Source organism: Salmo salar, chromosome 21 (assembly GCF_965601325.2).
Source record: "Salmo salar chromosome 21, fSalSal1, whole genome shotgun sequence".
In the NCBI taxonomy this organism is placed as follows: Eukaryota; Metazoa; Chordata; class Actinopteri; order Salmoniformes; family Salmonidae; genus Salmo; species Salmo salar.
This window is the reverse complement of record NC_138311.1, coordinates 29,031,017-29,055,300: the sequence shown is the minus strand read 5'-3', so window position 1 is coordinate 29,055,300 and position 24,284 is coordinate 29,031,017. Positions and strand designations below refer to the sequence as shown.

The 24,284-nt window shown below is 42.9% G+C and overlaps 1 protein-coding gene and 1 pseudogene across 2 annotated transcripts; one reads left to right on the top strand and one right to left on the bottom strand.

The window, feature by feature from the left end:
- The first annotated feature begins 3,711 nt into the window (after positions 1 to 3,711).
- Positions 3,712 to 16,053, top strand: LOC106582125 (Golgi pH regulator-like; annotated as a pseudogene). The gene is made up of 13 exons (XR_014382083.1): positions 3,712 to 3,894; positions 4,419 to 4,522; positions 4,638 to 4,744; positions 4,892 to 4,993; positions 9,783 to 9,905; positions 10,075 to 10,150; positions 10,929 to 11,040; positions 11,107 to 11,175; positions 14,084 to 14,176; positions 14,507 to 14,602; positions 14,783 to 14,872; positions 14,961 to 15,026; positions 15,186 to 16,053. The product of XR_014382083.1 is annotated as a Golgi pH regulator-like (transcript).
- On the bottom strand, positions 16,051 to 23,993 carry pdzk1 (PDZ domain containing 1). The gene is made up of 9 exons (NM_001140090.1): positions 23,969 to 23,993; positions 22,320 to 22,529; positions 21,798 to 22,011; positions 21,157 to 21,293; positions 19,866 to 20,061; positions 19,433 to 19,629; positions 18,586 to 18,789; positions 16,838 to 17,209; positions 16,051 to 16,672 (listed from the first exon to the last, which is right to left on the bottom strand). Exons 2-9 carry the CDS (start codon positions 22,524 to 22,526, stop codon positions 16,616 to 16,618), a joined length of 1,584 nt encoding a protein of 527 aa, NP_001133562.1. The 5' UTR covers positions 22,527 to 22,529; positions 23,969 to 23,993; the 3' UTR covers positions 16,051 to 16,615.
- Positions 23,994 to 24,284: the final 291 nt, after the last annotated feature.

Sequence of the window (24,284 nt, the reverse complement as noted above, 5' to 3'; positions counted from 1 at the left end):
GTTGAAAAATGCACAGGGGTTGTGTTAAATACATCACTCATTGCTTCAAGCGACACCCCACAACACCCATCAAATGGAGAAAACGTACCTCAAAGTCTGTTCAAGAACGTTTTGGGAAACAAAACATTCCACAACATAGCAAACGTTCAATTGAACTGAACTCAATCCTGGTTTGGAAGATACTAGGGGTAGACGTGACATAGTAAGGATAAATCCGGGACACTCATTTGTCTGATATGTTATGTTTCGTATGGTACGTATTAATTTATGGATGTCCATCATCCATTTCATATGATATGTTACGAATTACAATTTGTATGGTATGTTACGAATTGCAGTATGTACAATATGGTATGATTTGCAATTCGTACAATATGTTATGAATTTGCAAAACGTCTATGTAACAAATTCCAATTTGTTGTGGCTAATGTTAGCTAGGTGGCTAACATTAGCTAGGCTAGGGTTAAGGCTAGGAGTTAAGTTAATGGGTTGGGGTTAGCTAACATGCTAAGCAGTGCACAGTAGCTCGAATGTAGTAAGTAGTTGCTAATGCTAAAGTTGTCTGTGATGAGATGTTCGAGTTACACAACCAACCTCCCTACCTTTGTTTTTGCCTTAAGTAACCTTTTGTCTTCTGTAACCATACCAGATGTAGCATGTCATACTAATTTGAGTGTCCTGGATTTACATTTAGTATGTTATACATTTAGTATGTTATGTCTAGTCTGACTATGAGACCAGACTGTGTCCATAGACTGCTTACATGGTAAGGATATCAATAGGTGGGTTTAAGCAGTAAGCCTTACGAAGCCTACTGTAGACGAAAGTCGACGAGTAAAGTCGGGGGAGGTGCATCTGCGACAGCTGAAAGTCAGACACTAGTGGTTTTCCAACAGCAAGGCTCAGATCAACATGTCAGTATCAACAAAGCTGATATTGTTGATAAAAGTTTTTCTGGATAAATGACAAAATAAACTTTTTATTTAACTAGGCAAGTCAGTTAAGAACCAATTCTTATTTAAAATGACGGCCTAGGAACAGTGGGTTATCTGCCTTGTTCAGGGGCAGAATGACAGATTTTTACCTCGATCTAGCAACCTTTCGGTTACTGTCCCAACGCTCTAACCACTTGACTACCTGCCGCCCTTACAGTATATATACCCCATACAGTATAACACAATGAAAACATAAGGTGTATAATGAATTGACGAGAGAGATGTCTCAAATATTACTTTCATTTGTAAGCCCTGTTGCTTTAGAATAAAATAAAAGTTGGTTCCTGATTCAGTCACGTCTTTAGACACGTTTGTGTAGGTCAAACAAAAACACCCTTGACCAATAGTGCCACCCACAATGCCGGTGATGGCTGCATAGTGCAGTTGGCGACTTAATCAAAAACTGCATGACCTTTGCTCACATAATTTTTGTCAAGTTCATGCAGTCAATATTTAGTTGCAAGTCTGATCTTTTTTATAACCATAATACAACACACTTTGAAAGCCTTGACCAACGATGGTCACCGACTTAATACAAGTAATTTGGGTGAACTATCCCTTTAAACTTAATAAACCATTCAAAGCAGAGATCTGTATATAATTATGAAATGCTGATGTCTCCGCCCTAGCAGTGAGAGTTGTTGTCCCAGCATAACCCCAAAGAAACAAATTGGCCTTATTTTGGACAGATTTTAGCGAGAGTGAAAACTCTTGCCTGACCTCTTCCTCTGTGTCCGAACGTCACGTTATTGCGACGGAATGGACTTTTCCCTCTTATTCTGATGACGTAGACATCAGTTCAGCAAGTTGACAGGTCAACAACGCGTTTCCACAATGCAAATAATAACAAAATAACCACGTTGTCACGTGTTAGTTGACATTTGTATTGCAGTCAGACATGGCCTGAATGTAGAACATTTGAACTGGAAGTGTTCTATAGATTTTAGGCCGTGGTTTCCTGATCAAAATGTCGTTTCTTATGGATTCAGTGATCATGTTCACCTCACAGGTAAGAACTAACGTTTGCTAGCTAGCTAGATCACGCGTCACAACATTTTGGGATCTCGTTGCTTAGTCAGAGCTTGTAGAATTTTGAAACGAACAATGGAAAAATGTTGCGCAATGCAGGTGTGGAAAGCTCTTAGAGACTTACACAGAAAGAGTCCCAGCTGTAATCACTGCCAAAAGTGCTTCTACAAAGTATTGACTCAGGGGTGTGAATACTTATGTAAATTAGTATAATTTAATTTTCGATACGTTTGCAAAAATGTCTAAAAACATATTTTCACAACTTTGTCATTATGAGGTATTGTGTGTAGAAAAAAACATTGAATACATTTTAAATTCAGGCTGTAATGCAAAAAAATGGGGAATAAGTCAAGGGGTATGAATACTTTCTGAAGGCACTGTAGCAATAACGTTACTTGTGTAGCTAGTAACTAATATAACATACCTCATAGTCTTTGAACAGCTGCCGCATGAAGAACAGCCACCCAAAGCCAAAGAACAGCACCTGGGAAGAGAGTTGGAAGATTTCCATGTTAGTTAACTTGCACCAGACAGTGTATGTGCAAACATCCTAACGTTAGCTTCTGACAAATTGGTTGTTGATCATTACTAGACGACCATTTTCAGGTCTTTCCATAGATTTTCAAGTAGATTTAAGTCAAAACTGTAACTTGGCCACTCAGGAACATTCACTGTCTTCAGGGTAAGTAACTCCAGTGTAGATGTGGCCTTGTGTTTTTGGTTATTGTCCTGCTGAAAGTTGAATTAATCTCCCAGTGTCTGGTGGAAAGCAGACAGAGACTAGTTTTCATCTAGGGGTTTGCCTGTGCTTAGCTGTTTCTTTTTTGTCCTGTAAAACTCCCCAGTCCTTAACTATTACAAGCATACCCAGATCATGATGCAGCCACCACTATGCTTGAAAATATGGGGAGTGCTACTCAGTAATGTGTTGTGTTGGATTTGCCCCAAACATAACACTTTGTTTTCAGGACAAAAGGGATATTCAATGTCTGCTTTTTACATTTTTTACCCATCTACCAATAGGTGCCCTTTGCGAGGCATTGGAAAACCTCCCTGTCTTTATGTTTTTGAAATTCACTGCTCGACTGAGGGACCTTACGGATAATTGTATGTGTGGGGTACAGAGATGAGGTAGTCAATCAAAAATCATGTTAAATACTTTTACTGCAAAAATAATGAGTCCATGCAACGTATGTGACTTGTTAAGAAACATTTTACCCCTGAACTTATTTAGGCTTGCACTTAAAAAAAAGGTTGAATGCTTATTTTTATTTATTTTATTTTATTTCACCTTTATTTAACCAGGTAGGCAAGTTGAGAACAAGTTCTCATTTACAATTGCGACCTGGCCAAGATAAAGCAAAGCAGTTCGACAACATACAAAAACACAGTCACACATGGAGTAAAACAAACATACAGTCAATAATATAGTAGAAAAATAAGTCTATATACAATGTGAGCAAATGAGGTGAGATAAGGGAGGTAAAGGCAAAAAAGGCCATGGTGGCAAAGTAAATACAATATAGCAAGTAAAAACACTGGAATGGTAGATTTGTAGTAGAAGAAAGTGCAAAGTAGAAATCGAGATAATGGGGTGCAAACGAGCTAAATAAAATAAATAAATACAGTAGGCGAAGCGGTAGTTGTTTGGGCTAAATTATAGATGGGCTATGTACAGGTGCAGTGATCTGTGAACTGCTCTGACAGCTGGTGCTTAAAGCTAGTGAGGGAGATAAGTGTTTCCAGTTTCAGAGATTTTTGTAGTTCGTTCCAGTCATTGGCAGCAGAGAACTGGAAGGAGAGACGGCCAAAGGAGGAATTGGCTTTGGGGGTGACCAGAGAGATATACCTGCTGGAGCGCGTGCTACAGGTGGGTGCTGCTATGGTGACCAGTGAGCGGAGATAAGGGGGGACTTTACCTAGCAGGGTCTTGTAGATGACCTGGAGCCAGTGGGTTTGGCGACGATTATGAAGTGAAGGCCAGCCAACGAGAGCGTACAGGTCGCAGGGGTGGGTAGTATATGGGGCTTTGGTGACAAAACGGATGGCACTGTGATAGGCTGCATTGATTCAAGACATTTCAGCTTTTCATTTTTTATTAATTTGTTAACATTTCAATAAACAGAATTCCACTTTGACATTATGGGGTGTGTAGGCCAGTGACAAAAATAATGTGGAATAGGATATTTAGCTAGTCTACTGGCTGTGCCTTTATTTCTGGAGCTAGATGCCTTGCTGTAATTCTGTTCCTGGAACTGCCTATAAGACCAGTTGTGAGAACCAGCATGAAACAGAAAGTGACTGATACATCAGCATGGGTGCTTAGACAGTAGTGATATTTTGTGACCGCACCTACAGCCTAATCTAACCCTATGGTCATGTTCCGGTCAACAGGTACGACAGTATGTGGTCCAGGTGGTGTTCTCCATCACCTTTGCCTTCTCCTGCACCATGTTTGAGCTCATTATCTTTGAGATACTGGGTGCCTTAGAAACTAGGTTAGTACAATAGTTTAATGCATTCTTTATGTTACCACGTTTATTCAGTATTATACTTTGCTCTCATCAACCAGCTAGGCGATGTGTCATATGTCCTTGTATCTGTGTCCCTCAGTTCCAGGTATTTCCACTGGAAGTTCAACCTGTATGTGATTCTACTGTTTCTAATCTTCGTAGTGCCTTTTTATATTGGCTACTTTGTCGTCAGCAACATCCGCCTGTGTGAGTGACATTTTGTCCATATTAGTCCAGCTGTAGCATAAATTAATTGATCCTTCCATGTTTGATGCTACAGTGTATGATGGATGCTCTCTTGCTGGGGATTCTTACACGCAGTTTCTCAAGTGTATATTGTGTGTTTGTGTCTAGTGCAGAGACAGAAGCTGCTTTTTGCCTGTGTCGTCTGGTTTACCTTCATGTATTTCTTCTGGAAGTTGGGGGACCCTTTCCCCATCCTTAGTCCCAAACACGGTGAGTGCCTACCCTTCCCCTTCCCCCTCTCCCTATTCTCACTCTCCCAATGCTGTGCAGGGCTCGACATTAACACTTGCCCGGGACAAGTAAATATAATAGTCGGACAAGAAGAATATAGATTTAAATTGTCAGAATGGACAAGTTAAAAAAATTATGCTAAAATCTAAATATCAAACAATTAGGCTACTCTGATCAGAATTGAATCAGTGTCCTCCGGATGCAATGTGTTGCACACTGCTCTCCCAATCTCTACAGAGCTCATCGTAGTATAATTATTGTAGGCCTGCATTGACAGCCAAGAGTGGTCTTTCAATCATGCAGTTGCGAGATGCGTTTTTGAGCCATGTGTGCACATTTGTGGATATTCATTGCTAGTTAGTGAGTTATTTGCCCAGTTATAGCTCATTTATGGTCAGCAATGAAAATCCTGGAAAGGTAATTGTGTGTGCATCACCTGCGTGTGCCAGAGAGAGACAGACATTTGAGCAGCAGGTAAAATAATGATATACAACAGACTAACTAGTAGGGCTGGGCAATATAGCACATTTTTACGATATACCAGTATTGATGCACGGACCGGTTTGGGTTTTTACTTTACCTTCTATAATAGTATTTAAATGTTTGGTTTGTTAAATGTGATACACCGTGTGTAACATCCAATTCTATAGTTTAGTCCACTACTTGAGTCATCTCTTTCCGCTCTCTCTCTCCATGCCACTTTCCACACAGTTCTAGCCTTGCCCCCTGTCACTTCTAGAGCATGTTTGTTGTTCCTCGACCATGAGACATTTGGGTTCAGTCTGCATGGTCAATGCAGCACATGCAACAATGTTGATGATGACAATGCTGTTTTCACATTGCTTCTTAATATAAATCCATAAGCGTTCTATAAGCACACTATTAGTTTGTGTTTCTTACATCTGCAAACGGCTAGTTTGTCTTAGCAAGTTGGGCCTAAATCGTGTTAGCCGCTAATGCTAGCAGCTAAATGTACTGAGTCAGAGCAAACGTAACTAGCTATACAGCAGGGATCATCAACAAGATTCTTGACTGGATGGTCGGGGGGCCAGAACATAATAAAAAACATGTAGACTGCAAATTGACCGCTGGAAGCCTTAACAGATATAATATTTGAATAAAACATAATAATTTCAAACTTTGATTACTTTTGGGAACACTGTCCTGCGTACCGGGTGCAGTGCACGCTGACATGGTCACCAGGTGTACGGTGTTTCCTCCGAGACATTGGTGCGGCTGACTTCCAGGTTAAATGGGCATTGTGTCAAAAAGCAGTGTGTCTTGGTTGGGTTGTGTTTCGGAGGACGCATGGCTCTTGACCTTCGCCTTCTCCCGAGTCCGTACGGGAGTTGCAGCGATGAGACAAGACTGTAACTACCAATTGGATACCACGAAATTGAGGAGAAAAAGGGTTAACAAAAAAAAAAATGTATCACTTGATGCTGATTCCCTGGTGTTTTTACAGTCGTATGTCCTACAATGAAACTTTTTTTTTTTTTTTTTGCTCAGAACATGGGGGGGCCAAATTCGGCCCTTGGGCCTCCAGTTGGGGAACCCTGTAATACAGCCTGATAATACCAGTGATGGTGTAGACCTAAATCGGTGTTATTTGTGCAACAGTATCTTCTAAATCAAAGAGGAATACACAAAGCATGAATATGTTAGCTACATGAAGTAGCTAAGACAAAACATTCAATGTAGCCAAAGATTATAGTGTCCCCTAGGAAACACTTAACACTGTGTTCCTACCCTGTCACAATAACTCCTGGCATTTTCATTCGTGGTCATGTCAAACAACACTGTATTCAAAGTTCCCATTATTATATTCTAACTATAGAATTAGAATAACCATTCAATGTCCATTATTCCAACAGTTCACCAAAGTGTTTTGCTCCAAATCGCTAGTGAAATCCCAATTGCAACATTTGGTTAAAAATAAGGCCTAGATTGTTTGCCCATATAGTGCAGCCCTACGTTGCAGTGTGAAAATGACCTCAAATGAGTGCAGGAAATGCAGAAATGAATATTTTTTTTATTGGAGAAAGACCCAAATCACTTAGAATATACACTGCTCAAAAAAATAAAGGGAACACTTAAACAACACAATGTAACTCCAAGTCAATCACACTTCTGTGAAATCAAACTGTCCACTTAGGAAGCAACACTGATTGACAATAAATTTCACATGCTGTTGTGCAAATGGAATAGACAACAGGTGGAAATTATAGGCAATTAGCAAGACACCCCCAATAAAGGAGTGGTTCTGCAGGTGGGGACCACAGACTACTTCTCAGTTCCTATGCTTCCTGGCTGATGTTTTGGTCACTTTTGAATGCTGGCGGTGCTTTCACTCTAGTGGTAGCATGAGACGGAGTCTACAACCCACACAAGTGGCTCAGGTAGTGCAGCTCATCCAGGATGGCACATCAATGCGAGCTGTGGCAAGAAGGTTTGCTGTGTCTGTCAGCGTAGTGTCCAGAGCATGGAGGCGCTATCAGGAGACAAGCCAGTACATCAGGAGACGTGGAGGAGGCCGTAGGAGGGCAACAACCCAGCAGCAGGACCGCTACCTCCGCCTTTGTGCAAGGAGGAGCAGGAGAAGCACTGCCAGAGCCCTGCAAAATGACCTCCAGCAGGCCACAAATGTGCATGTCTGCTCAAACGGTCAGAAACAGACTCCATGAGGGCCCGACGTCCACAGGTGGGGGTTGTGCTTACAGCCCAACACCGTGCAGGACGTTTGGCATTTGCCAGAGAACACCAAGATTGGCAAATTCGCCACTGGCGCCCTGTGCTCTTCACAGATGAAAGCAGGTTCACACTGAGCACGTGACAGACGTGACAGTCTGGAGACGCCGTGAAGAACGATCTGCTGCATGCAACATCCTCCAGCATGACCGGTTTGGCGGTGGGTTAGTCATGGTGTGGGGTGGCATTTCTTTGGGGGGCCGCACAGCCCTCCATGTGCTCGCCAGAGGTAGCCTGACTGCCATTAGGTACCGAGATGAGATCCTCAGACCCCTTGTGAGACCATATGCTGGTGCGGTTGGCCCTGGGTTCCTCCTAATGCAAGACAATGCTAGACTTCATGTGGCTGGAGTGTGTCAGCAGTTCCTGCAAGAGGAAGGCATTGATGCTATGGACTGGCCCGCCCGTTCCCCAGACCTGAATCCAATTGAGCACATCTGGGACATCATGTCTCGCTCCATCCACCAACGCCACGTTGCACCACAGACTGTCCAGGAGTTGGCGGATGCTTTAGTCCAGGTCTGGGAGGAGATCCCTCAGGAGACCATCCGCCACCTCATCAGGAGCATGCCCAGGCATTGTAGGGAGGTCATACAGGCACGTGGAGGCCACACACACTACTGAGCCTCATTTTGACTTGTTTTAAGGACATTACATCAAAGTTGGATCAGCCTGTAGTGTGGTTTTCCACTTTAATTTTGAGTGTGACTCCAAATCCAGACCTCCATGGGTTGATAAATTGGATTTCCATTAATTATTTTTGTGTGATTTTGTTGTCAGCACATTAAACTATGTAAAGAAAAAAGTATTTAATAAGATTATTTCATTCATTCAGATCAAGGATGTGTTGTTTGTGTTCCCTTTATTTTTTTGAGCAGTATATATATTGCCACCCTAGGTTCACACACCACTCATAAAGCAAATGTATAACTTTTATTATTAAAAAACAAAACAAAGAAAATGTAATACTGTGGTATTATATTTTGGCCATATCGCCCAGTCCAACTAACTAGATAACCAGCCAAACTACAAAATATGTTTTGAATTGGCTATCTTGCTAGTTAATTATTTAGCTGTTAGCATGCATTAATGTCTTGCTATTAGCATGTATTGTCATGTCCGATGTCCTAAAATAACTTTCCACCGGCACTTTTTTTATTTTTTTTTTACAGTTGTAAACTATCTCTCAAGCACAAATTATTGACTAGGATTCTCCTTTATTCAATACTGGCCATGTAATTCTGACAAAGTTACAAAAATATCCCTAGAATAGCCTGATTGACAAGTAACTCCTATGCTGTAAGGATCTCCCCTGAACGCTGACTATTTTAACGTACGTCTTAGCTAGCTACCTCGCCCACCTTAGCCATTTGATCCCTAGTTCATTGAATGAGGGAATTATTTTATGTTGCAGGGTGGTCAACCGTCCTCCAGGAGATTCCAGGAAAGCTACTGGGTGTGCCGGCTTTTGTTCCAGCCCTGCTCGAACACACCACAATATAAAATATCAGCTGCTCAACAGGACCTTGATAAGCTGACTGGTGTGTTTGAGCAGGGTTGGATCAAAAGCCTCCACACCCAGTAGCTCTCCAGATGGAAGGTTGATGGACCACATGTGTTTTATACAGTAAACTATCAGTGCAGTGTTTTACATTGTGGGGGGTTAAGTGCCTTGCTCAAGGCCACAATGGCAGGAGACACTTTATAATACATGGGATCAGAGACCAGCAGCCTTCCATTGTCAGTACCAGGGATAATAATGAATGTTATTTTGTGAAGTGGTTCCTTGCATCATGCAACACCTTTTTTGCCCATGGTGTTACAGACCTTTTTGGGGGGGTACAAGTGACTTGAACTTTCGTTGCTAAAAAAGTTAATGTCAAGCCCTGCTGTGTGTAAGGCCCTATTCCAAATCAACCCGTAGCCCCTACTCATACACACCTCTAGTAGATCTGAAGGGACTGGATTGTAACAGTGATAGGCATAGACTGTAACATTATGTTCAATCTCTGTACCTCAGGTATCCTGTCCATTGAGCAGCTGATCAGTTGTGTTGGTGTCATAGGTGTCAATTTGATGGCTCTCCTGTCCGGCTTTGGTGCCGTCAACTGCCCTTACACCTACATGTCCTACGGTTAGTGTACTAAGTCTGTATAGTCAAAAACAGCATTAAACAACTACATTACCTACAATCCCATTCTCTAACTCCCCATAGACACCTACTACTCTACTCCTCACATACAGTACTCGTCACTCCTAAATGACCTACCCTTTTATTCACCAGTAAACGTACTACCCTTTACTACATTTATACCTGTGTGATGCATTACATCTTTATCTACAGAGACTTCTTCAGACCATGGCCATGATCATCAGCAAGAAGAAACGGTGAGCGTGAGAGAGAATCACGTGCTGTTTTCTTGTGCCAGTGTTTGATGTCATACCGTAAATTCCGGACTATAAGCCGCAACTTTTTTCCCAGGCTTTGAACCTCGCGGCTTAAACAATGATGCGGCTAATATATGGATTTTTCCCGCTTTCAATTTGTTTTTTCCAAAAAAACACATTCTGTGACGTGCTCAGTTTTTTGGCGGCATGAAGCTTTCATTAGACCAATGAAATTGCCGAACGGGTTAAGGTCAAACAACTTTTTAGTTTACTGTTTAGATTAAATCGAGCGCTCTCAAACTTCCCATCATTCTGATTACGGTAGTCATTTTCTCACCCTCATCATGGCAAAGACACAGAGAAATGCATATGATGCAGCTTTCAAGTTGAAGGCGATTGATCTGGCTGTTGGAAAAGGAAATAGAGCTGCTGCACGGGAGCTTGGTCTTAATGAGTCGATGATAAGACGTTGGAAACAGCAGCGTGAGGAATTGACTCAGTGCAAAAAGACAACTAAAGCTTACTGCAAATTTTTTATTTTTTGTTACAAGCCGTGTTTCGTTAAAGCCTATTTATTTTTGTTACAAGCCGTGTTTCGTTAAAGCCTGTGTAAAGTTCATTTGTTTCAATGTACCGGTAGGCACCTGCGGCTTATAGACATGTGCGGCTTATTTATGTTCAAAATAAATAAAACATTTTAATTCAGTGGGTGCGGCTTATATTCAGGTGCGCTTAATAGTCCGGAAATTACGGTATATTTCGTGTTTTGTCCGTGCAGCATTGCGATGACGCGGAGGCAGATGTACCAGCGAGGGGAGGACCAGAACAAACAGACAGGATTCTGGGGAATGATCAAAAGTGTCACAACCTCACCAACGCGCAGCAAGAATATCCTTCACATCATTGTGTGTGTGTGTGTGTGTAGTTTCCTTGACCCCCCCCCCCCCCCTTCAGACTTGTTTCTAATTCAGCAGGAAGTGAGTCGCCAGCTCTTCCTGGAGACAGTGGACCTGCAGGCCACCAAGGCAACACACACACATAACAGGGGCATGACCATCGGTCCAGTAGAACCCTGATACAAACCCTAAGGAGGAGCAGTCTGTATAGTCTACTGTGTAGACCATTCAAACAAACCCCAGGCAGAAGGGCATTCCACACAATAAAAGTCCAAAAAGATGAAAAGGGTAAAAGTTCTGTTTTAAAAGTCCTTTTGGATTGTTCTGTGGTCCCCCCCACCACCACGCTCTTATTTGAGCTGCAGCAGGCTTCCTGGGTGGTGTTGTACTGAGCGAAATACAAAGATTCTGTCAGCAAATGGCGCTGTTGCACTAAGGTGCCATAGGTCAAATACACAACACATCTCCAAATATGATTCAACAAATTCACAATAAACCAAAATAGTAATACCAAAGCGAAAACAAACAATAATGGATAATAAATTCACACAACTCAATGGTAAAATCAACAAAGTTTGATAAGGTGATGCAAGGGTAATGTTATTGGGGATCTTTTAGAGGACAATGCCTATTCACGATAGTGAAGGTATTCAAAGTATTTGGAGTAAAAGCCAGTCGGGGAGACACTGGGAGTGTTCAGCCAGAAAATTAGCTGTGATTCACAATGACTTGTCTTTCAATCCAATGGCTAAATGGAATTTGAGGATTGTCAATGGCTGCGGATGAAATGAGAGAGGTGCAGGCTACTTAACTTGGGGAAGGGTGAACACGTTTCACCCTGCCAGTACCCCAAAAGGCCTCCTCTCTGCTTCGATCCGGTTCACACTAGTTTGTTGCGTTGAGGTCTGTGTAGTGTGCGGGGCTCATTGTCCTCCGGACAGGTCCACGCAGCTAGAAATTCAATCCACAGGTGTGCTGTACAATATTTCTTACCATTGTTGATGGAATCTGATGGTCTTGCAGGAAGATACTGATGTTCCTGTGCCATCTGTGTTACGGACTGGATAGTCTTGGAAAAGCAGAAACAAGTTGCACATCTTGTCTTCGGGTTGTTGCCACCAAAACTGAGTCCCAAATCATTGAGTTCCAAATCAAAACATTGGCGCTTAACAAAACATTCTACTTAAGTAAACAGTATTTATGTTCAAAGCATACTGTTTTCTGTGTTACCATATTCTAAAAATAGTCGAGTGCCCCAAAAATGTGTGTAAATATTATTCATTCAGAGGAGATATCAAGATGCAGTATCTGAAGAATTGTCCCCCATATTATGTTCTTTGTCACACATAAAGACATGCAGGCTTTCCACACACACACATATATATTTCATTGCATTCCAGGTGACTACCTCATGAAGCTGGTTGAGAGAATGCCAAGTGTGTGCAAAGCTGTCATCAAGGCAAAGGATTGCTATTTTGAAGAATCTAAAATCTATTGAATTCATAGTTTTGATGTCTTCACTATTATTCTACAACATAGAAAATAGTAACTATGAAATAACAGATATGGAATCGTGTATTAACCCAAAAAGTGTTCATGAGGTAGTCACCTTCATGAGGTAGTCACCTGGAATGCATTTCAATTAACAGGTGTGCCTTGTTAATTTGTGGAATTTCTTTCCTTAAATGCATTTCAGCCAATCAGTTGTGTTGTGACAGGATAGGGGTGGCATACAGAAGATAGCCATATTTGGTAAAAGACCAAGTCCATATTATGGCAAGAACAGCTCAAATAAGAAAAGAGAAACGACATTCCATCATTACTTTAAGACATGAAGGTCAGTCAATCCGGAGAATTTCAATAACTTTTAAAGTTTCTTGAAGTGCAGTTGCAAAAACCATCGAGCGCTATGATGAAACTGGCTCTCATGAGGACCGCCGCAGGAAAGGAAGACCCAGAGTTACCTCTGCTGCAGAGGAAAATTTCGTTAAGGTTACCAGCCTCAGAAATTGCAGCCCAAATAAATCCTTCACTGAGTTCAAGTAACAGACACATCTCAACATCAACTGTTCAGAGGAGACTGTGTGAATCGGACCTTCATGGTCGAATTGCTGCAAAGAAACCACTACTAAAGGAGACCAATAAGAGACTTTCTTGGGCCAAGAAACATGAGCAATGGACATTAGACCAGTGGAAGTCTGTCCTTTGGTCTGAGTCTAAATTTGAGATTTTAGGTTCCAACCACTTGTCTTTGTGAGATGCAGAGTGGTGAACGGATGATCTCCACACGTGTGGTTCCCACCGTGAAGCATGGAGGAGGTGTGATGGTGTGGGGGTCCTTTACTGGTGAAACCTTTATTTAGAATTCAAGGCACACTTAACCAGGATGACAACTACAGCGTTCTGCAGAGATACACCTTCCCATCTGCTTTGGGCTTAGTGGGACTATCATTTGTTTTTCAACAGGACAATGACCCAAAACATCTCCAGGCTGTGGAAGGGCTATTTGACCAAGAAGGAGTCTGATGGAGTGCTGCATCACATGACCTGGCCTCCACAATCACCCAACCACAACCCAATTGAGATGGCTTGGGATGAGTTGGACCGCAGAGTGAAGGTAAAACAACCAAGAAGTGCTCAGCATATGTAGGGACTCCTTCAAGACTTTTGGAAAAGCATTCCAGGTGAAGCTGGTTGAGAGAATGTCAAGAGTATGCAAAGCTATCATCAAGGAAAAGGGTGGCTACTTTGAAGAACCTAAAATATAGATTATATTTTGATTTGTTTAACACTTTTTTTGGTTACTACATGTTTCCATATGCTATTTCATAGTTTGATATATTCATTCTTATTCTGTAATGTAGAACATCGTAAAAATAAAGAAAAAACGTTGAATAAGTAGGTGTCCAAACTTTTCACTGGTACTGTGTGTGTGTGTAGTGTTGTGTTTTGGCTTAAGCCTATTGTTATGCACGTTTGGTTGATTGTAATAATGTGTCTTTGTCCCTCTCTTCACTCTTTCCTTCCTGGACTGTAGGAGTGGATTGAATACTCCAAGACATTCCAGGGGAAATACTTCAACTTCCTGGGTTATTTCTTCTCCATCTACTGTGTGTGGAAAATATTTATGGTAAGAGTTACAGACATAGTCTGACTGAGACCTAGATTCAACTTGGCCCGACTAGCTACTGGTTAGCTTGCTTGACAGCCTTAGAAACAGATGAATCTGAGAAAATCAAGTTTGAGTTTGGTATCTGACAGTTTAGAGAATATTCAGTGTCTTTTGATCTCTATTTAGTAACCTGTATTGTGTCTGTAAGTTAAAACATTTGTTCTTCTACCCATATTGTTTTTGCTTTCAAATTGAATGATCTTATACTTCACATACAGTCAGTTTATCATATCCACATCAGGCCCCAAAACTATATCTGTAGTAACCCTGTTTTTTTGTCCCTCTAAGGCCACCATTAACATTGTGTTTGACCGTGTTGGGAAGACTGATCCAGTGACTAGAGGGATTGAGATCACTGTTAACTACCTAGGCATTCAGTTTGATGTGAGTTCTGCTACTCATGCACACACACACCTCAAGTAATGTTAATGGTTGTCATTTTATGAAAATGTCCTTCTGAACTCAATCTTCACTTTTATGGGATAATTCCAAATGGAAATAGTAAGTTGTATTGGTGTGTTCTATTGTTGCTCTAGTTTTCCTTACATATCCTCTCCTCGGCAGGTAAAGTTCTGGTCTCAGCACATCTCCTTCATCCTGGTGGGCATCATCATCGTCACCTCTATTAGAGGCCTTCTCATCACACTCACCAAGGTAAGCCAACTACAGACAGGAAGTAGTCAGTCTACCGAGGCATGTTACGATGTATCCTAACACTGATCTTGACTCTGTTTCTCTCTAGTTCTTCTATGCCATCTCCAGCAGCAAGTCCTCCAATGTTATAGTGCTGGTCCTAGCTCAAATCATGGTCAGTATCTGTTTTGTTATATGCAAGATTTGTGACAAAGATCAGAGGGCATATATTTCAGTGCAAATGCTTTTTTGAGATCAGTTGTCTATTCAATCTTTAGATGGGTTAGTGCAAAGACAACTGACATCTTGCGTGTCTCTCTCTTGTTTCTCTCAGGGGATGTACTTTGTCTCGTCTGTTCTCCTCGTGAGGATGAGCATGCCTCTAGAGTATCGCTCTATCGTGACCGAGGTGCTGGGCGAGCTGCAGTTCAACTTCTACCACCGATGGTTCGACGTCATCTTCCTCGTCAGTGCCCTCTCCAGCATCCTTTTCCTCTACCTTGCCCACAAACAGGCGCCTGAGAAGCACATGACCCTCTGACCCCACTTTGAACTTGACCCTTTACCTGGAAGCTCAGCTGGCCTCCAGAACTGAACTTTGAGTCTGTGGGATTTAGATTTTCTCTTTTTTAAATCTCTGGTCTGTCTGGTGGTGAGAAGAAGAGGTTTTGCCTGTGTTTCCTGAATCAGGAAGGGCCGATGTGTGGCCATGTGGACCATTGGTGTTGGGGGGAATCAATGGAGGGGAATTGGTGCCATGGAAAGCTGGACTAATGTTGGGGTGAACGTGGGGGGGAATGACTAAAACAATGTAGCTAACGATGAGGATGTGTCATCGTGCTGTTGGCCCGTTGGACACAGGTTCTGTCTAGCCTTAAATGAATCTGACCACAGGAGAACTGCATAGTATACAGCACAGACCAGCTTCACTGCAACACTAGCTTTGTTGTATGAATGGGTTGTAAAGACCATCACTACCTTAAGTTTACACTCTATTTTTGACAAACAGAATACTCAAAATTATAGAAGAAATGTATCCCCAATGTCCATGATGCTATTGGCTAGCATCTTTCATGGTGTCCAGTCTGTACATGTCATGTACCTGGGGTTGTTTGTTGGTGAATGTGTGCGAATATCTACTGTACTCTACTGTGCTTTCACAAAGGTGGGAAAGCTACAGAATAAACCAATTTATGTGGTTATTAGTTACTCCGTTCCCTTTATTTTAAGTACTGCAATGCCACTAAATATACCAGTTAAGCAGAGAATAAGTGAATAGTGACTTATAAACAGATCTGGGACTGGATACTTTGTCTCTTTGTGAGAGCGGTATTTGTCATCTGAGCAGAAAGCCTCTTTGGATCTGCTAAAATAAATGACCATTTAAATGCTATCTAAACGACAGTTTTATGATTAAGGTGCAGGCCGATGTCGCTATATGGTTTTTGTTATAGTATAACACATTGAACTGGTATTACTGGTGTTCTCTGTCTACATTGCAGTTGCTTGTAATAGGATCATATGAATCCATACGTTTGTTGGGTAACAGTGGCATCTAACTGATCAATGCAATTATACATAAATAATACATAACTATTTATTACTATTTTAAACCAATTGCATTCATACCTTTAAACAGACTGTCATTGGAATGTATTTAGTTTGATCAGACTTTTTATGCCAAGATATCCACATTATCCTGCATGGTACAAATGTTGACTGGAGACAGAAAAGGTTAGGAAGTTGTTTCTCATTGGTGACTTCTCAGAGTCTCTCATCAACACTCAAGCAAGATGATGCTGCTGAAGACACAGATGGAGTCTAAGGGAGAGAAAGAGTCAAATAATTGTCTGCAATAGAATTGTGGGCAAATACAATTGATACTAACTTGCTTCTGAATACTTTGGTTTCAGTCTACATTCAGAGTAATTTGAATCTAGTTCAGAAGGTACCAAGGCACTCGAGCACATTTCTGTTGTCACTCACTCTCTCTCGTGTCTGGGGCAGTGGGATGTCTGGCTTAGCCTCCTCCTCCTCCTCCTCCTCTCGGACTTCCTCCAGAGTGGCTGGTGTGTGTATCTGGGCTGGTGTGTGTCTTTGGGCTGGGGAGGGGGGTGGGGATGGGGACCTGGCTGTGGGTGCGGGGGTGAGAAGCTGGGGTGTGATGGCCACCCCTTTGGCTTTGAAGTGGTTGTAGGCCTGCTTCCCAGCCACTAGGAGCACCAGTGAGCTGCCGCTGTTACGGATCAACTCCACCACTTGCTCGTGACTGCTCTGCTCCACATTTACACCGTCCACCTCCACCACAATGTCATCGTCCTTCATACCCACCCTGTCCGCAGCTCCACCCTTCACCACCTGAGAGAGAGAACACCGCATGGGGTGAGCTGAGTTGGGAATGGTTTGGAATGCAAACAGTTGACAGTTGCTGAATGAGCGGAGTGTTTCAGAGGTACACAATATATACAAAGTATGTGGACACCCCTTCAAATTAGTGGAATCGGCTATTTCAGCCACACCCTTTTCTGACAGGTATATAAAATCGAGCACACAGCCATGCAATCTTTACAGACAAACATTGGCAGTAGAATGGCCTTACTGAAGAGCTCAGTGACTTTCAACGTGGCACCGTCACACGATGCCAACTTTCCAACAAGTCCATTCGTCAAATTTCTGTAAGTGCTGTTATTGTGAAGTGGAACGTCTAGAAGCAACAACGGCTTAGCCGCGAAGTGGTAAGCCACACAAGCTCACAAAACGGGACGGCCGAGTGCCTCTGGAAGCATTGTCAGCACAATAAATGTTTGTCGAGAGCTTCATGAAATGGGTTTCCATGGCCAAGCAGCCGCACACAAGCCTAAGATCACCATGCGCAATGCCAAGCGTCGGCTGGAGTGGTGACAAGCTCACCACAAGCTCACCACCATTGGACTGTGGAGCAGTGGAAACGCGTTCTCTGAAGTGATGTCTCATGCTTCACAATCTGGCAGTCCGACGGACCAATCTGAGTTTGGCGGATGCCAGGAGAACGCTACCTGTCCGAATACATAGTGCCAACTGTAAAATTTGGTGGAGGAGGAATAATGGTCTGGGCCTGTTTTTCATGGTTTGGGCTAGGCCCCTTAGTTACACTGAAGGGAAACTTTAACACCACAGCATACAATGACATTCTAGACAATTCTGTGCTTCCAACTTTGTGGCAACAGTTTGGGGAAGGCCCTTTCCTGTTCCAGCATGACAATTGTTCTGGAATTGTGCACGGGAGGTCCATACAGAAATGGTTTGTCGACATCGGTGTAGAAGAACTTGACTGGCTTGCACAGCGCCCTGACCTCAACCCCATCGACCACCTTCAGGATGAATTGGAACGAAGACTGTGAGCCAGGACTATTCACCCAACATCAGTGCCCGACCTCAGTAATGCTCTTGTGGCTGAGTGGAAGCAAGTCCCCGCAGCAACATTCCAACATCTTGTGGAAAGCCTTCCCAGAAAAGTGGAGGCTGTTATAGCAACAACTCCATATTAATGCCCATGATTTTGTAAAGAGATGTTCGACGAGCAGGTGTCCACATACTTTTGGCCATGTTGTGTATGAAATTGAGGTTATGTGCTTTGTTCCCTTGATCTTTCCCATATCTGATTAACAGTCTTGTTAAGTTAATGTATTTGGGATGCATTATCTTATCCGTTCGGCTACCCATTGGGTATAGTAGGTGCTCTACATTGTACTTACCTCATTGATGTACAGGCCACAGACCCCCTGGATACTGTTGAGGTGGAAGCCGTACCCAGCGGAGGTCTTCTCCATCTTACACAGCTTGAGGAGTGCTGTGGTGGCTGGTGCAAGGGCCGGGACGCACTCTGGGTAGCTGGGTGGAGGGCTCGCTGGAAGGAGGAATCCCATCTCTTCCAAATAGAAAAGAGGAGACACGCCTCCCTGTGGAATATCACAATTAATCTCAGACCTACATCTCAATCCCCACTGTAGTCTTCTTTACTGCCCTGTCTCTCTGGCCACTTCCTGAGCATGTAATATATGCTATCATAGTTACCAGGAAATGACTGCCCCGCAGCCTTTAATTTTTTTCAACTTCTGTAGGCTTTTTGAATGGTCTTCAAAGGGCAAAAATGTAGCACAATGGACTTAAGTGCAAAATCTTCATAAAAGGCATGTGGCAGAAGTTAATCGAATAACACATACTTTTACATATATATATAAAATTATATAATTGTGAACCCTGTTCGAAATAGCTTTTTGATTGAAAATGAAAAGCACTCAACAAATGTAATTTAATATTATCATTATTATTAAAGATTAGGTGACATGATCTGGAAGTAAAGTGGAAGAGGAGGTTACTTTCACTGAGTATTCAAAAGGTTTCTGAGTGCTCATCAGGATTAGCTACCCCCTCATTCAATATAATCCAAAAGGAAAACTGATCCTAGATCAGTACTCCTACTCTGAGACACTTAAACTGCCCCAGATTTGTAGGCCTATGTGCTTTAGCCAATTCCTTTGACTGTCGTTTCATTCATTTATTTCCTAAATCCAACAGGAAGATTTCTCCCTGACTACTCACCATCTTGTAGAGCGTGTCCGTGTCTTCATCGACCACCAGGAGGCAGCACTTGTTGCCACATTGCCTGATTCTGTCCACCACCTGCTCATGGCTGCAGCTGTCCACTTCCTCTCCCTCCACGGCAACCAGCCTGTCCATCTCCTTTAGTCCCGCCCTATCAGCTGGGCTGCCCCTGTCAATGTCCTTGATGAAATGGCCTGCAGGTGGGACGATATAGCCAGTGCATGTCCTTATTATGTAAAATGGCGCAGACTGATGACGGCTGTTGGTGAATAGTCTATTATTGATGATCCTAGGTGGCTATTAGTAGATGTGTTGTTATAAGGGATTCATACATTCTGAAAATTCGTCATAACCTCATCTTAATGCATTATACTGGTTGGCTTTAAGTAAAGTGTAACCAAGTTTTCAAAATTCACACAAGCACACACACCTGTCTTGTTAGGCTCAGCCTTTAGGAAGTATCCATAGCCGTCTGATCCTTTGAACAAGTCTACAATGCGTGGCTTCAGTGGGAGGAACTTCACTGTGGCTAGCCATGCACCTAGCCTGATGTGTTTGTTCTTGTAGAACTTGTCTGTGTCCTCGTCCACCAATAGAAACATGATTCTGCTGCCCGATGCCTTGACCTGACATAGAGGCCACAACAGGGGCTCTTTAAGGATGGTGCAATGTTAAAGAATTATCAGATAGAAATTAATTGTGAAGAATATACATGTAGAATAAAGACTTGTTATGACATCTTTCCTTAACTTGACCAATCACATTTGTTTCTGCTCTCAAGGCAAAGCTTGGAATCAGGAAAACTGATTTGCTAAATTATCATTGCCCCAACTCTTGCATTCTGAGTGAGTCCAGATTACTAAGGTATTGCCCCTGGTCCACACACACCAACACAGTCATGAAGAGGGCACGACAATGCCTCTTCCCTGTCAGGAGGCTGAAAATATTTGGTATGGGCCCTCAGATCCTCAAATGGTTCTACAGCTAAACCATTGAGAGCATCTTGACTGGCTGCATCACCTCTTGGTATGGCAACTGCTTGGCATTCGACCGCAAGGCGCTACGGATCATAGTGCGTATGTCCTAGTACATCACTGTGGCCGAGCTCCCTGCCATCCAGGACCTCTATACCAGGTGGTGTCAGAAGGCCCTAAAAAAACTCCATCCACCCAAGTCAGACTGTTCTCTCTGCTACCGCATGGCAAGCGGTACTTATACACCAAGTCTGGAACCAACAGGACCCTGAACAGCTTCTATCCCCAAGCCATAAAGCTGCTAAATAGTTCGTCCAGGTAGCTAAAGGTTAACTATCTGCATTGACCCTTTTTGCACTAGCTCTTTTGACTCATCACATACGCTGCTGTTACTCTTTATTATCTATCCTGTTGCCTAGTCACTTTATCCCTACCTGTATGTACATATCTACCTCAATTACCTCGTACCCCTGCACATCGACTCGGTCCTTGTACCCCATGTATATAGCCACGTTAATGTTACTCATTGTGTATTTTTTCCTTGTGTTATTATTATATATTTTTTTCTTCTGTGTATTGGTGAGGGCCCATAAGAATTTAACTGTTAATCTACACCTGTTGTTTACAAAGCATGTGACAAATAACATTTGATTTGAACATAATGTGTTGACAGGCTGTAGAATAACATGACAGATATTGAACTTAAAGTTCACCACAGAGTAGTGTAAATATGGGGTGAATCCTGACCTTCTCTACTATCTGATCATGAGTGGCGTTCTCCATGTTCTCCCCGTTGACCTCTATCAGACGATCGTTGGCCTTGACCCCTGCCCTCTCGGCCACACCCCCTGGGTTCACCTCTGCCATGAACATGCCCACCTCACCTGGGTCAGGAAATGGAGGAAAGAAAATTGAGTTATAAACAGAATCATTATCATTGGATATGCAAAAGACGAACAGTATAACACCCCTACTCTTACGATAAGTGCCATGATATTTTTAGTGACCAAGGAGAGTCAGGACACCGAGCCGAAAGATGGCACCCTACACAGGGCAATGTCCCCAATCACTGCTCTGGGGAATTAATTTTTTAGACCAGAGGAAACAGTACTTCCTACTGGCCCTCCAAAACAACTTCCAGCAGCATCTGGTCTCTCATCCAGGGACTGACCAGGACCAACCCTGCTTAGTTTCATAGGGAAGCTAGCAGTGGGATGGAGAGTGGTACGCTGCTGGCTATGCGAGACAATGAGATTATCTCTTGCTTGATCAACAAGCGAAACAGAGATGACAATAATTGCTATGTGTCCTATCAGCTGTATCACACACAATCAAAAAAATAACCAAAGAGATTACATCTGTGTGTGTGTGTGCCCCACCCCTCTGACCTTTGACAGAGCGCAAAGAGAAGCCGTAACCCCCGCTGGACTTGGTCAGGTAGCAGAGTTTGGGTTTGGGTGCCTCTCCTGCCACTCCGTTCATGGTGGGTTTGGGGTGAGGGTCAGAAAAGTCCACCCCCTCAGTCTTGGCCTGCTTGTAGGACGCCACATCCAGAACATGGAAGGTGACGGATGCACCACTCTCCTTCACCAGGTCCACCACCTTACCCAGGGCACACAGCACAAAAAGATGGGACAGAGCATGGTATGTTGCTACAGCACTTCCTATGGCTCTAGAGTTATCTAGTAATTCCACATATACCAAACCCAAACTGGTACCTACTCAAGGCACTTTACATGATTTGATAGGTGTGAACAATACCCGAGGATAAGGTTATTACCATACTATTATCTTACTATTACTATGTTGCTTACACCTGTATAATTTCAATACAATAACAGTGGGAGAAGCTAGGGGTTAATGTGCAATTGGACAACTGCTAGCCCTGTCAGCTCCCCTCCCCTCCTCACCTGTGAGTGGTCCATTTCATCCATGTAGGTTCCGTTGACCCGGAGAATGCGGTCTCCATCCTTCAAACCCGCCAGCTCGGCCGGCCCGCCCATCTCAAGGTTCCTGATCAGGTGACCATCCTCGCCTTTCTCCACACTCAGGAAGAAGCCAAAGCTATGACCTGGCTTCTTACTCAGAACTATCACCCTGGGCTTGTACCCAGCCATGTCCTACAACAGACACCACAAGGTAAGAACACAACACGCCACACCACATACTGGTGCGCACAGTCACCCTCTATTTTTAACCAGCCATATCATGCAATGCAGACAAGAGTGTGAGAATGCTAACACACAAACTTCCCTTCTACTCCCTACAAAACACATTTTTTCACCCTCAGATCCTCCCCTGTGTGGAGCAGTGGTAAACCCGATTTTATCTAATCTCAATGTCCTAAACTCCCACATTGTCAGACTTGCCAAATTACCTCAATAACGCAATGTGCTGTAAAACGTAGCTATTCTGTAGCAGCTCACAGGTACATACTGTACGGTAACTACACCCTCAGATAAATGGAAGTCAGTTGGGTGTGGAGTGGAACAATTGCACAACCTAAATCTGATTGGTCATATAGAAAAAGAGATATAAACAGAGAGACAAAAAATACAAGATTTTCCACAGAGATGTAACAGTGTGGGGCTGTGCTGAAGACCGTGGTCATTGATTACACAGATTGATACTTTACTGACAGATCTCTGGAGTGTATTCTGACGATCATTACGGGCGAGTCCCTAACTCACGCGCAACACACACAAAGATCTACACTCTTGAAGACCTTTGTTTGAATAGTTTAGCCAACTGCTGACATCTCCAGAAGAAGGTTAACCTGCTATGCCAACTTTCCCGTGGCCGTGAGCAGGGTGTTAATGGTTAACGGCAGCCAGGGCCAGCTGAAGGTGCGAAGGGCTCTTTTAACTAGAATGTGTTTACTTTGACCCCCAAATAAAGAATGTCAACGTAGGAATCCTTATAATGTATATATAATGTATGTATTCTTTCTCCCTGTTATCACAGGGAGAAAGAAAGACGTGACAGATGTGTGCGTGTTCAGGTGTAAGTGTAGTGTAAATCTGGGTGTGGTTCTGTGCTGATATTTATCTGTCCTACAGTTTGCTCATCTATTTACAACTGTCAGATTATGATGAACACTGTAATATGTCAAATTGTATCATTTCATCCATTACATAGTCACTGTAGATTACTGTGTCTGCTGGAAGAAGAGGGTGTCCTCAACTCCTACAAGCTAGCCCAAGATGACAATTGCAAGGAAACTCCATCTACATTTGGGAAGAAACCTTGAGTGGAACCATGATGCTATTTAGAGGGATGATATCCCATGAGTTTGAATCCTCACTAAAGTGTGGGGGTACATGTCACATATTAACCCTAAAGTCTCACCCCTATAGCGTTATATGGAACCCCTCTATCCACTGCTCCTATATCTCTGATCTTTCTCTATGTCAATTACAGTCTTACAGAAAACACCTGCCAACACCCGCCACAAATAAGATAACCAGTACATGCAATATCAAAATAATGAGCAAATCGTAGAATTGACCATGTTAATAAATATCGCATTAATTAGAGAAACAGTAGAACATTCACTCACCTCCTCCTGTCTCTACTCCCAGTCCCAGTTCGAAGGAGGAGCTCACCTAATGCTCATGCTTATCTCTATCTGTGTCTTCTCACTCTCCCTCTTTCCCCCCCTCTCTCTCTCTCTGGACTTTGACAGTCCAAAGGTTGACCTAAATGCTGAGCTATTTTACAGTGTGTAATGGCAGGAGCGTCTTGGAAGACGCATGTCTGACGAGGTAATCTGTCGTTCTGCCCCTGAACAAGGCAGTTAACCCATCGTTCCTAGGCCGTCATTGAAAATAAGAATTTGTTCTTAACTGATTTGCCTAGTTAAATAAAGGTACAAA

What these genes read in the sequence shown, in the direction of transcription:
- pdzk1 (NM_001140090.1), bottom strand. Translation starts at nt 22,526, where the DNA reads ATGGCTGGGTACAAGCCCAGGGTGATAGTTCTGAGTAAGAAGCCAGGT. An exon ending in ATGAAATGGACCACTCACAG is followed by an intron (nt 22,012 to 22,319) that starts GTGAGGAGGGGA and finishes GCCCTGGGTAAG; the next exon opens with GTGGTGGACCTGGTGAAGGA. An exon ending in CTCTTTGCGCTCTGTCAAAG is followed by an intron (nt 21,294 to 21,797) that starts GTCAGAGGGGTG and finishes TTCCTGACCCAG; the next exon opens with GTGAGGTGGGCATGTTCATG.